The 12,103-nt window shown below is 41.5% G+C and overlaps 1 protein-coding gene across 2 annotated transcripts in view; it reads right to left on the reverse strand.

Moving 5' to 3' along the window:
* Positions 1–5,998, reverse strand: part of AFG1L (AFG1 like ATPase) — a 56,630-nt gene extending 50,632 nt beyond the window's left edge. The window contains exons 1-2 of one of the 2 annotated variants that reach the window (XM_065681106.1): positions 5,660–5,998; positions 842–1,065 (exon numbers count right to left, since the gene is read on the reverse strand). In XM_065681106.1, coding sequence (XP_065537178.1) covers positions 842–1,065; positions 5,660–5,765 — 330 coding nt within the window. In that variant the 5' untranslated portion in view covers positions 5,766–5,998. The remainder of the gene's footprint in view (positions 1–841; positions 1,066–5,659) is intronic. The other variant, XM_065681105.1, reaches the window with a different exon arrangement.
* Positions 5,999–12,103: the final 6,105 nt, after the last annotated feature.

The following is a 12,103-nucleotide window of genomic DNA, read 5'->3' on the forward strand; positions in this document are numbered from 1 at the left end:
ATTCTCACACCAGTTCTAGGTGCTTCCCATGAGAACCTGTCATAACAATGCTATCAATATTTGCAGCTGCAAGGCCACAACAGCAACAATCTGAGAATAACGGCATGAGAACAAGACATGAAAAACACTGCTACAGAGGCTCTGGAAAACATTTCCTCAGCAGCTTCAGGGGAAAGTTACAGAGGTACAACAGCAGGCTATCACCATGACTAATGTTAAGGCACTACAGTTGCTAAGGCACTGAGCATAACGCATATGTCTGAATTTCTGTTAATCCACTAAAAAGGAGCTGTGATGTTCCCAAAAACACAACTGGGGTGCAGATCACACCTCTGCCTTCCTTACCTCACCTGGAGACTAACAACACTGGAAAATACAGACTTTTTTAAAATTAGTCATGTCTGACTGATACCATGTTTTGCAAAGCTAAATTGTTTAGATTCTGCTGGCTAATTTCATTTGCGGAGGATCTGTTAGAACACAAAATATTAGCATTCAGTACATGTAACCAAAATACATGTGTTATACACAGTCTAGGCCCCTCTCTCCTGCAGTCAGATGACATTTTTGGAAAGGCAGGCAGTGGACATAACCTAAACCGTATCAGATTTTCTTATACAATTATTTCAATAATACTTAATGAGTTTACTTCTAGAGTGCCACTGGCATTTTACAAACCAAAAAAGGAAAGAACAGAGATCCAAACATGAAGATTGAGCTTACCTGAGTAAGACTCAGCTGCAAAAATAAGATCCATGTTAATGACAGAAATTTCTGTATTTTAATCATATTCTTAAGAGAAAATATAACTCAATGAAAAAAATATTTTTATAAACCTCACCTTTGAGAGAAGATTTTTTGAACCAACGCTGTAGCCTTTAAGGCTCTCGTGCAACTTCTGCAGGTGCTGCACAACTCTTCTTTGATGCTCATCATTCTTCAGCTCTTTTTGCTTAATCAGGAAGTCATAATGTTCTAAAGGTCCACTGCAAACCAATAAGGCTCTGGCGTTAGCATCTGCAGGAGTACCAGGGACTGTCTTCTCATCTGCCTGAGCTGTGTATGCTGTAAAATGAAAAGAAGGCAACTAATAGAAATGTTTTGAAAAGCACCCTTTTATATTCATAAATAACATACATTAACAGTTAAAGATGTATATACGTTACTTACCTATACAACCACTACAGCACATTACCCTTTGTTTTTCACTAAATCAACTTCTAACTTCAGCAGTAAACACCACTACTAGTAACTTTTAACATTTATTTTTGTTATTAACAAGCACATACACTAAAACGTCCAGCTGGAGTGTGGGTAAGATTTGGATGAGAAGTTGCAAGAGAAGTTTTGATCTTTTTTCTTTTTAATTTTGTTTTGTTTTTCAAACTGGGACAAAACCATTGAAAAATTTCAAATTACATTTCTCTGAACAGATTAATCTGTTAAACAGAGGTGGGCTAAACTACACAAAAAGTATTTAAAAGCTAGCAAACAGGAGAGCAAACAGGAATTCTGTAAGAAAGCTGAAACAGTCAAAGAGCACACTACGCAGGGCAATAGCTGTGAAGCCCTGAAATGCTACAGCCTGCTCTGCTGGCATTATCTTCCGCCTAGAAGATAATTTCTGCCCAAGGAAGAATTCTGTTTGAAAAAGAAAAAAAAAAAAAAAAGAGAAAGAAAAAAAAACCAGAACTACTGGACATAAAATGAAATAAAAGAATATACAGGATTACAAAGAAGACTTGCTACATCAGTAAAAAGCTGCTTAATGCCTTCTTTGCTTCCACTGTCAACAATTGTAACACAATTTATAGCAATGATAAAAGCAATAGATTTAAGTAGGAAAAACATTTATCATAGGCTACATAGTTAGGTGTTTCGAACATTGTGAGACTAAGGAAATTCATCCTTAAATGCTTTAGGCAAGTTTCCTAAGCAACACAACAGCCTCTAACAGCTTTCTCGGAGGCCTCATTGAGGGCAGATGAGATTCCAGAACACTAGGAAAAGGAAGCAATCTTTGTCTTTAAAAAGGAGAGAAAGGCAAATCCAGAAGTTCGTGGGTCAGTCCATACAACTTCTAAACACTCAAAAATACCAGAACAAGTAGAAGCACTTTTTTCCTTTTTTTTTTTTATAAAGCGCTTAACAAAACAACAACATAAGGCAGCTCCTAAGGAACAAAGCAAGATTAGGTTTTCCTCTCTGGTCAGGTAACATGCTTAGGGGGTAGAAGGAAAACAAATTAATTGCAGTAATACTTTTGTCATTGGGTCACACAGCATTCTCATACATAAAGTAGGAAAGTAAATGCAAATGAAATTACTTTTAAGCAGGTACAAAACTTCTATATTGCAAAAGATGGGTTTTCATTTATATCTTCCTGTTTCATTACCTGATCTGTAACTCGATGTTTCATTATCTAAACTGTTACTTGATTTTCATTAGCTACCTTCTGAAATCTTTGAAGTGTTACACATAGCCAAAAGCATCTTCTATCTCTATGTAGTGTTCTAGATATGACTATAGAAGAGCACAGTGTCAATTCATTGTCCACCTAGCCTTACAAAACAGTGTAAAACTACAGACATGCATTTATCCATAACCTATCTTTCCCACCTTCATGGTGCAGGACAGTGCTAGATGCTACCACATTTAGCCTGACACCCCCTGCTTCTCTAAAAGCTGCCACCAGGTTGTAACTTTTTCTTAAATTCCTGTTCCTAAAACATACATATTTCAGTGCAATCTCACGTTATGTCAAATAATAAAATCAGCTGCTTGTATAATTCCAATCTAAATTATAAAAATTCCCTTTACAATGGGGAACTTCAGTCACATTCAGTAAACTGGCATTAGTTTACCACTGCAAAGATAAGTACCTACATAAAAATATTAAAAGTGTTCTTAATGCCAGAGACCTTCTGTTCGAAAAAAGAGCAGTAAATTGAAAAACTAATCAGTATGTTGTCTGGTTTTCCTACTGCCACTTAGAAGTGATGTCTGATATGACACAGGAAAAAGGCATGCGAGTTTCAATGACACCACTTATGAAAGCAACAGTCACAGCTGAGGCAGGCACTAGAGTTACTTATGTAAGGAGATACTCTGAAATGGAAGCTAGGTTGTGGCATATCAAAAACTGATCTTGACAACAGCCAGGAGATTGAGAGCACAGAAAGGTAACCAAGATAAACAGCACTCACCGTGGTAACCCTTATTTTTTCCCTCTTAGTTGGATTTCATTACATAAGGTTTTAAACTGTAATGTCCAAAATCGGTCAGAAGATAATTCTCAAGACAAAAATCATAGCAAGTCCTTGTCCCCCTTTACTTCAGGGCCTAGGAAAAGAAACTGGGCTTCCCCTACATGTATTTCATCCTTGCTATCTTTCTATGGCTGCAGAAACCAATACCTTTGCATTCATTAATCTGTGAGTTTTCAAGAAACACAAAAAGATTCCATGTAAATTTAAGAGGACTATTCACTTCTGGGAGAGACAAAGTATTGTACTTCCACAGATGAATTCAAATTTATCCTGTAGGAGCTCTTACTGCCCTCAAACGAAACATCTTTTAAAGACATGATTAGAACTGTAGACCTTTAACAGGGTGAAAAAGAAAAACCACGACAGACAGATAATATCCAGTTAAAGAAGCAAAGATCAAACAAATGGAACTGAACTCCCTTTATTGCAAAAGGAGTCATTCTTTAGATTACAATATTCACCTCGCTAGAGGGTCACTCGCAGTGCACATGAAAATGTATTATTATAAATTCAGGAAACAAAGTTGAAACAAGCACTTTAAGAGACTGATAGGGAAAAAAAATACATCACCTTTAACCATTGTGCTGTATATATGCTTTAAACCACTCCCTCATAGGAATGATCAGAAATAGTTTTCATTCATAGAGATTAAGGCTTGAAGACAACACTGACTTTTCTAAATATAAGGAAAGCTAAATTTATCTAATTACCCCTGAACCACACTAAAAAATTGCGATTGATTACAGCATGCTTTGAAGAAAATATATTCTGAAGACATAAGAGATGGAGAATTAACTATTTCCTGTGACACTTTGTTGTAATGGTTAATTACTCTTAAAGACAAAAAATATTTCCCATTAATAGTTGTAGAACTTCATCTGAATCAAACTCACGGAGGCTACAACTGCACCAAAGTTAACAACCTTAAGTCACCCAACTACCACCCTTGCTGACAGACACACTCAAGAAGCTGGAGCAGCTTCTGCTAAACCAATGTTAATGCAACATACAGGAATTGCATCTGGTTTATTACCACTTAGCAGACAGAATTCTGCCTTGAGAGCTTTTCAAAAACACTAGACATTACTCTGAAATAAGATTACTTGTGCTATTTCAGTGCACACCTCACTTAACAATGTGATGTACAAATGAAAGTAGAAGAAAAGTTTGCCAGTGAAATTGCAACTTTACACAAATACTATTTGCAAAGTCTTTTAATTAAGAAGATCCAGAAGTGTAGAAAGCAAAAAGAAGGACTATAAACCAGTGATCACAAAACCAAGATTAGAAACCAATTCAGTGATGGCTGCCCACCGCTGCAGATGTCCTCAAACAACACATCCTGGGGGACGATCTGCCCTTTAACATGGAAGCTGAAGCACTGCCTAATGCCACTTGATTTGCTCTGACAACTTTTTTAAAATGGTAATACGTTGGTTACAGAAAAACCACCTATGTAGATTTAAAGTGTTAGACCAGTATCAAATAAAACATATACAACTATAGTACTATCTGTAGTGCTTGTCTGTTTTCCTCAGGATGAATAAACACTGTACAATTGCAATGTAATATGTCCACATTTACATCTAAATCCTCCTGGATCTGCTGACTGACCTTCAGACCTCTGGGACCCACCTGACGTTAACTGACCTCTCACACATTTGTCAGCCTGGCACAGATGAACAGCTCTCGCTAAAGAAAACAGGCCTCTGCCTCTAACCTAAGCCACAAGTTAACAAAACCTAGTTACCCATAAATATGTCTGCTGTGCCGGCTGCTAAGGTAAGGCTGCCGGACAGAGCTCAGCTGTTGTTATGCACTGGAGGATCTCTGAGAGCAAAGTCCCTCAGCACCCTGAAGCACAGTAAAAGCTCCTCCCGACCCCGGTTCTCTCGCCGCCCGCCAAGGTCCCGGTGCACCCGCAGTGTAAGGCATTTACCGAGGCTGGGCACTGCAGGTCTGTTTACCGGGGGACAGCGGCATCGTTAAACCGGCAAGTGACACATCCCCCTCCGCTCCAGGGCCAAGAGGCTCACTCCCGGCACCAGCCCCGCCGCACAGCCCGGGCACACGGGGTCCCTGTGGAACCGGCTGCGGACAGGCCGCCCCGGCCCGCCCGGCGGGCAACATGAGGACACGGTCAGGTCATGCCAGCGCGGAGGGACCGGTGCGCGGCCCGGCCCGGCCCGACACGGCACCGGCAGTCCCGTACCCCTCAGCCCGGACCCCTCTGCCGGAGGGGAGACCCGCGGTGCGGCGGCAAGGGACGCACCGACTACCGCGGTCGCTCCACGGTACGCTCCCTACGCGGTGCCACTGCAACCTGTCATTCGCCCTCCCTTCGCCCGGCTGCAAGCAGGGAGGGGCGCAGGGACCCCGGCGGTACTGACCTCTCCGCAGGACGGCGGCCGGCGCCGGTAGCAGGCGGCCGGCGCGCCGCGCCGAAGCCCGCAGCAGGCAGCGCACAGTAACCAAGGGCGACATGGGCGCCGCCATCTTCCCGGCCCAGCCTTTGCGGCGGGGCGCGGGGCGCGCTGGGAAATGGAGTTAAGCCGCTGGCAGGGAAACGGCCGCGGTCGCTCAGAGGAGCCGGGCCTCGGGCGGTGCTGAGCGAGCAGGTCTAGTGGGGGTTCTCGGCTCCTCTGCCTCCCTTCCTCTGACCCTCAGACCGAGCCGCAGGCTGCGGGCGAGGCCCTGGGGAACCGGCCGAGTTCGGCCAAGGGCCGCGCAGCGCCTCCGGCCACCCGGCACAAATGGCACTTCAGAGGCAGACGCACCAGATGCCACATAGGTGCCGTTCATAGCACCCTACTGCCGCATCCGCAAACTCAGGCCTCCAAACTACGTGCTTGCCGCCTGCGATTTGTACCGGGCTGCGCCGTGGCTGCGTCCGGTGCGGCAGCCTTCAGGCCAGTTTGGCTGTCGCTGAGGAGTTTCGGCAATTGAACGAGAGTTTGCCGGTGATTTCTGACTTGTGCTGTTTATGTTCAAAAGCACAGACCACAAACTATTAAGGAAAAGCATAGTTAAAATATTAAGGACAAATATTCCTGGCCAGTGTTACTACAGCTTATCTGCATGTTAGCGGTACCACCACTTCTATGCCTATAAATATGTATCTAAACCTCAACAGCAAGACACGTTAATATAAAAGCAGAATTCCCTGAAGGGTATGCAAAACTGTAGGAGCTGATTCAGTCCCAGCTGGCTGGTGCGTGCTTAGCACACTGTAAGCCTTGTCCTTGGCAGTATCAGTTCAGATTCCCAAGTAGAGCTCCTGAGACCTCTTCGGACGAATGCTGGCTGCCTGCCTCCTTTGGTAGATGCCCAACTGTCTTATCCTACCATCTCTGCTGTGACTGTGAAGCTCTTTTGACAGAAAGGTACAAGGCAAAAAGCCTATGCTCCTAGGGAAAGGCACTGGCACTCATGAATCACTAACCGTAACACCTGCCTGTCTGCTGGCCAGTGCTCCATTCCCATCAGAAATGCACCCCAAGGTCAGGATGGAGCTTCAGATGTTCTCTGCAGAGTGCATTGTGCAAGAAATAGGTAATAAAAAGTCTGCTCCTGGTAAAAGCACAAAGGAAATGCTTTAACTGACTTTTACTTTTGAAATGTCAGAATTCCCATGTCTTGTTCTAGCATTAAATTTCTGTGTGGCATGAGAAAGCCAGCAAGTAATTTTCATAGACTATTAATCAACCTTTTTTGGGTTTTCTTAATAATGGTATAGCAAAATGTTACATCAGGGCACTACAGAACAGCTCAGAAACAAAAGTTGATTATATGCTGACCAGTATTGCTAATTTTAAAAATAATGTTTATGATCTGGAAAATATTAAGTGATTGAAGTTATGTTCTAACATGTTGAGCTGTTTTAAAATATGCAGTTGCTCCAGACACATCATCAGTACATAACTAATTTAGTAGTGAACTAAAGTGCCAATTTATCACATTTTGAAAGAGCTGGGTTCAGTGCATTTTCCTTCATCTTGCCTTTATTGAGCATTTATTGGTTTTGACTCATTCTAGCATGTTACGGCTATCAACACCTGTGCCTATTTAGGAATGAATTCCAGTATTCCAGTGCAAATCATAGTGAATTGAACAGACATCTCAAAGATGAATCACAATTGTTGCAATATTTTTAGAAAATCAAACAAGGAAACAACTTCAGTAAAAGTGATTTAAATAACAAATATGTTATCTTTATAAACAGCTTATATCCTTGAGAACAAAGAATAAGCACGGCAATGAGAGCTGGTGTTTCTTCCATTATTAACTCAGATCACAATATGCACGGGTGAAATGTCAAGAATAATTGGAGAAAATGACTGCATAATCTTCGGCAAAAACATCTGATTTATTTAAATTGGGGTTTTTTTTTTCTTAATCTTGTTATCCAAGATAGCACAGAAAAACTTCACATCTGAGTCTATTCCAACATCTTCTACCTAAAAGAATAAACTCTCTGCAATGCTACGAGCCTTTGATACACCGGCAAACTCTGAAATGCCATCACACACTAGTATACTGCACACCCCAGGAACTGATTCTCCATTGGTTGTAAGCACTTGGCAAAACCATGTTTTGGTGTAAACCTAAACAAACAGGACTTTCAAGTATACTTCTACAGATTAGCATGGGTAGTGTCCCATAACAGAGACAGATGTGTTATGTGACATGTTTGTATGCTCCATTTCCTGTAGCTGTCCCTTTGCTCACCTCCAAAAATGTGACACTGCAACTGTGTAGAAATTAAATTGACACTTGTTCAACCCAGCTGCATTATTAGTCTGTCAGCTGGGCAAAATTATAGGTGGTCTTTAACAGAAATAAAAATAAGGGGTTTAATAAAACTCCTCCAGAGGTCCCCTCTGGCGTCTGGTGGTATAAACTCCACTCCTTTCAGAAATCCTCATGTGCTAAACCCTATTGGGATGTATGTGTCCAAGGGTCTTTAGGTGTCTGCCAGACCCTGAATTCCTGCAGGATAGCAGGGTTTACCTGACTGCAAGGCTCCAAGATATTCCCCCCATGACAAACATCTCTGGCTCCCAAACATAAACATACTTTTGACATAGAACTGGCTATTCAGCCTGCTCTACAAAAATGCATTTTGAGGGTAGTTTTCATCAACAGAGTTTCCATCAAAAGCCATTTTCCTGACATTATGTCAAAACACTCTGGGGTAAACTTGATATAACCACATGTATTCTGAGACAATCAAATATGCTATTAAATAGTCTATATTGCTTATAAAGCCTCAGATCAATAAAGCTGTGTAAATGTTCCCAAACTTAAGAGATTTACAGCCATTTTCACTATCTACTTACAGCTTGCATTTCAGTCAGCTCAAACAGCTCAGCGTATTAGAAATTCATTGCACAGTTTTCCAGCTACATGGACACTACCCAGCATCTCTCAGAACAAGGAATTCACAATAGAAATTAACACCCTGAGGAGGTGGATGGCATTTTGACATTTTAAACATTAAAAAATCTAGAAGTGTGTATGAATTGAAGTTATGAATGCTCCATCCCTGGTGGTTTGCAAGGCCAGGTTGGACAGAGCCCTGGGTAACATGGTTTAGTCTGAGGTGTCCCTGCCCATGGCAGTGGGGTTGGAACTAGATGCTCTTAAGGTCCTTTCCAACCCTAACTATTCTATGATTCCATGATTCTATGAGAATAATCCCTTGATGAAAGGCAGAATACTGTGTAAAAGTAATGAGAGAAATTGAATATTATAGTTAAATCTGAACATCTATATATAAAAATGTGACTATTACAACTTATATTATAAGCTTAATACTTTCATATGGCAGGTAAATACACAATGTAGATACTCAAACATCATGTTTCAAAGCACTGGCAGCTAATACAGGAATCAGGAAGTCATTTTTCCACATAAAGCATTGCACAATTAGTTCAGTGCCTTGTGGGTTCTGCCTTAACCTTAATCAGCATTCCCCACAAGTTTTGACAGAATATGCCTGTGTTGACTGAAACGTGTTAACCTGGACACTTGACAAAAGGCTGGAGAGTCCTAACTGGATAAATGTGACTTTTTCTCTTAAAACCAAAGAAACTAACAGAAAAACCTACTTGAGAGGTATTACTACACCAAATTTAAGAATTAATCATCCATTAATACCTGCTTCTGTGGGTTCAAGCTATGAGACTTTGCTATTCATATTGCCACTTGAAGTTATGTCAGAAAATCTTTGTGTCATAGTTGAATTAAATAATGTGTAGTAACAAATCTACAAGTACCTCCTCTTGGATGTTACTTTAAACACTTGAGGTTTTGCATCTAATCTTTGGACTTGCAAACACAGCTGACCCCTCTCCCTCCACGTTTGAAATCCTGCCCAAAGTTCATGTCAGACACAGAATTAAAAGTTTCTTTTCTGAATTTATGTTCACCTCCATCCTGAGGGAAGAACCTTTCTAGCAAGCAGAAGGAACTACAGACAGTGTAACTCCAGTCTCATGGAGCAAAAACCATCCAAAATACAAATCAAAATATACAAATGCATTTTCTGAGAGCTGGAAGGAAACACGGAGGCTCACAGGTCTCAGATTCCCAACCCCATTCATTCCTTCTCTTTTCACTCATGAGCCAGTGTGGCACGTATGCTTTTACATGATGTACGGGGGGCTAGTCATGAAGCTGGGCATCCTCCCCTTTGTCTCTTAGACCAGAGAATTTGTATGTGACCTCAATGAAAAAAATACCACGGAGATGGGAGACCTCATCAAATTACTGTAACCTCCTTATTTACCAACACTAGTGACACATAGGCACTTAAACATTCAGTCATAGAATCATAAAATCATAGAATGGTTAGGTTTGGAAGGGACCTCAAGATCATCTAGTTCCAGCCCCCCTGCCATGGACAGGGACACCTCTCCCAGTAGCTTGCCTCCATGCGGCTCTCCACCACCAGTTATCCTGTTAGAAAAAGCAGACAGAACAGTGCTGCTATGATGGTATGCCATGAGAAAAGCATTCAACTTAAGCCTCACTCTTAGTACTTACCCAGTGTGAGAACAAATTGTATTCTTGGTTCATCATAGGCTCGCCAATGTCCCAAATGTACAGTATTAGGCAAGTTTTTGTTTCTTTGGAACAGAGAGAGAAACCAAGCTTGGCCGGGAGGCAGGCAATATATTATACTTAAGACAGTCACATGTGGTAGCAAAGGTTGTGTAACAAGCAAAAGATTACTTATGCACACATCTGGATAATCTCAGTAGAATGAATGAGTTTTTTCTTGCCTTGCTGCAAGACCAGTTTAATAACTAGTACAATTCAGGTAAGGCTTCCTTTCACTCCCACGTTGTAAAACTCTGTCAGCTTAATTTCTGTTTATAATAATGGAGTACTTGGCAGGTATTAGCAGAAAGAAAGGAAGTAAGGATGGTGCACTAAGAAGGGGGAGAAATAACACTAAAGGAGTGATGAGCAGGAAATTCACAGAAAAGTTACCAAGCAAACCATCTATAATCATACTGGTTACATGTATGCATTCACCTCTGCTTTCTGATTATCTTCTCAGTAACATAGATGACTAGTAACCAAACTTGCCCCATGTTAACTCTGAGCCTCTCAGACCTGATCTGCAGGCAGTCTGACATTTTTAGAAAAATAAAATAACTATTTTTATCTTGTTCTTCCTGGACAGTAATGGAGTATCACCAGAATTCCTTCATAAGGAGGGAAGAAAAAATATATATGCATTTAATCATTGGAGGGGCACTGTGTAAAGAGAGAGACAAAAATCTGGAAGACCTCTACGGTGATAAGAGTCACTTACAAATACCAGCAGTGCATTACTATCATCTCTATTCACTGATGTCCTAGGTGCATGAAGAAAGTAAACATTCCACTTCTTTTGGCAACATTTTCTGTATCATAACACACCATCTACTCTAATCAGGTACTGAAGAATCAAAGACCTTATGTCTTGGAAGGGAACAATCTCTCAGCTTCCCTCTCCCCTTTTTTCATTCTGTTTTCAACTTTCGCTCTTCATGTTACTAAAATACCATTTCCCCCTCTAATTATTCTGCAAACACAATTTCCATTTCCTTCATTTATGAAATGTGAACGCTTGATCTTTGCAAGCTATGAGGATATAAAATGTGTGCCAGCTGTTCACACTGCTACTATATACGTTTCATTTGTGAAAATTCAAGGATTTTAAAAAGCTTTGCTTTAAAGCTACTACAGACAACATTGACACCTTGTTTGCAATAATCTAGACCTTGTTTCCAACACAGAGCACTTGGGAGGCACCTCCAGCCTATGTTTGTACCTGGCCGATTCCTTTTGCCTAACACTTTGCATATATAGCTTTTCCTAGCAGTCTTGTCATCCTGTTTTTCACCATTTCATATTTTCATTACAGCACTGCATTTTCCCAATCTTGATACAGTTTTGTCCATGTCCACTGACAACACCGTTGCAAAAAATCACTTCTTATTCTCATGCACCAAGACCTAGGTTAAGCTTCTGACTAATACACCAACTTAACCTACTTGGGGCTCTCCACCTGTAACGAACAACAACCCTTCCTTTGTGCACTCTTTAAGGGCTGCAGGCGAAAAGTTGCAGTCGAGAGTAATGATGATTGTCATGTTAAAACATTTCCCGGTTTAAAGAGAAAAAAGGCTACCCTGAATCCACCGCCGCTGCCCCTCTATGCTCCTGATCCCCCGCACCCACAGAGGCCCCCGCATCGCCCTCACTGAGGGCTGGGCCCAGGCAAGCCGCCCCGGGGCGGCTCGCACCGCCTCACACACACCCTGACCGCACACGAGCCC

The sequence above is a fragment of the Lathamus discolor genome, chromosome 5 (genome assembly GCF_037157495.1).
Source record: "Lathamus discolor isolate bLatDis1 chromosome 5, bLatDis1.hap1, whole genome shotgun sequence".
In the NCBI taxonomy this organism is placed as follows: Eukaryota; Metazoa; Chordata; class Aves; order Psittaciformes; family Psittacidae; genus Lathamus; species Lathamus discolor.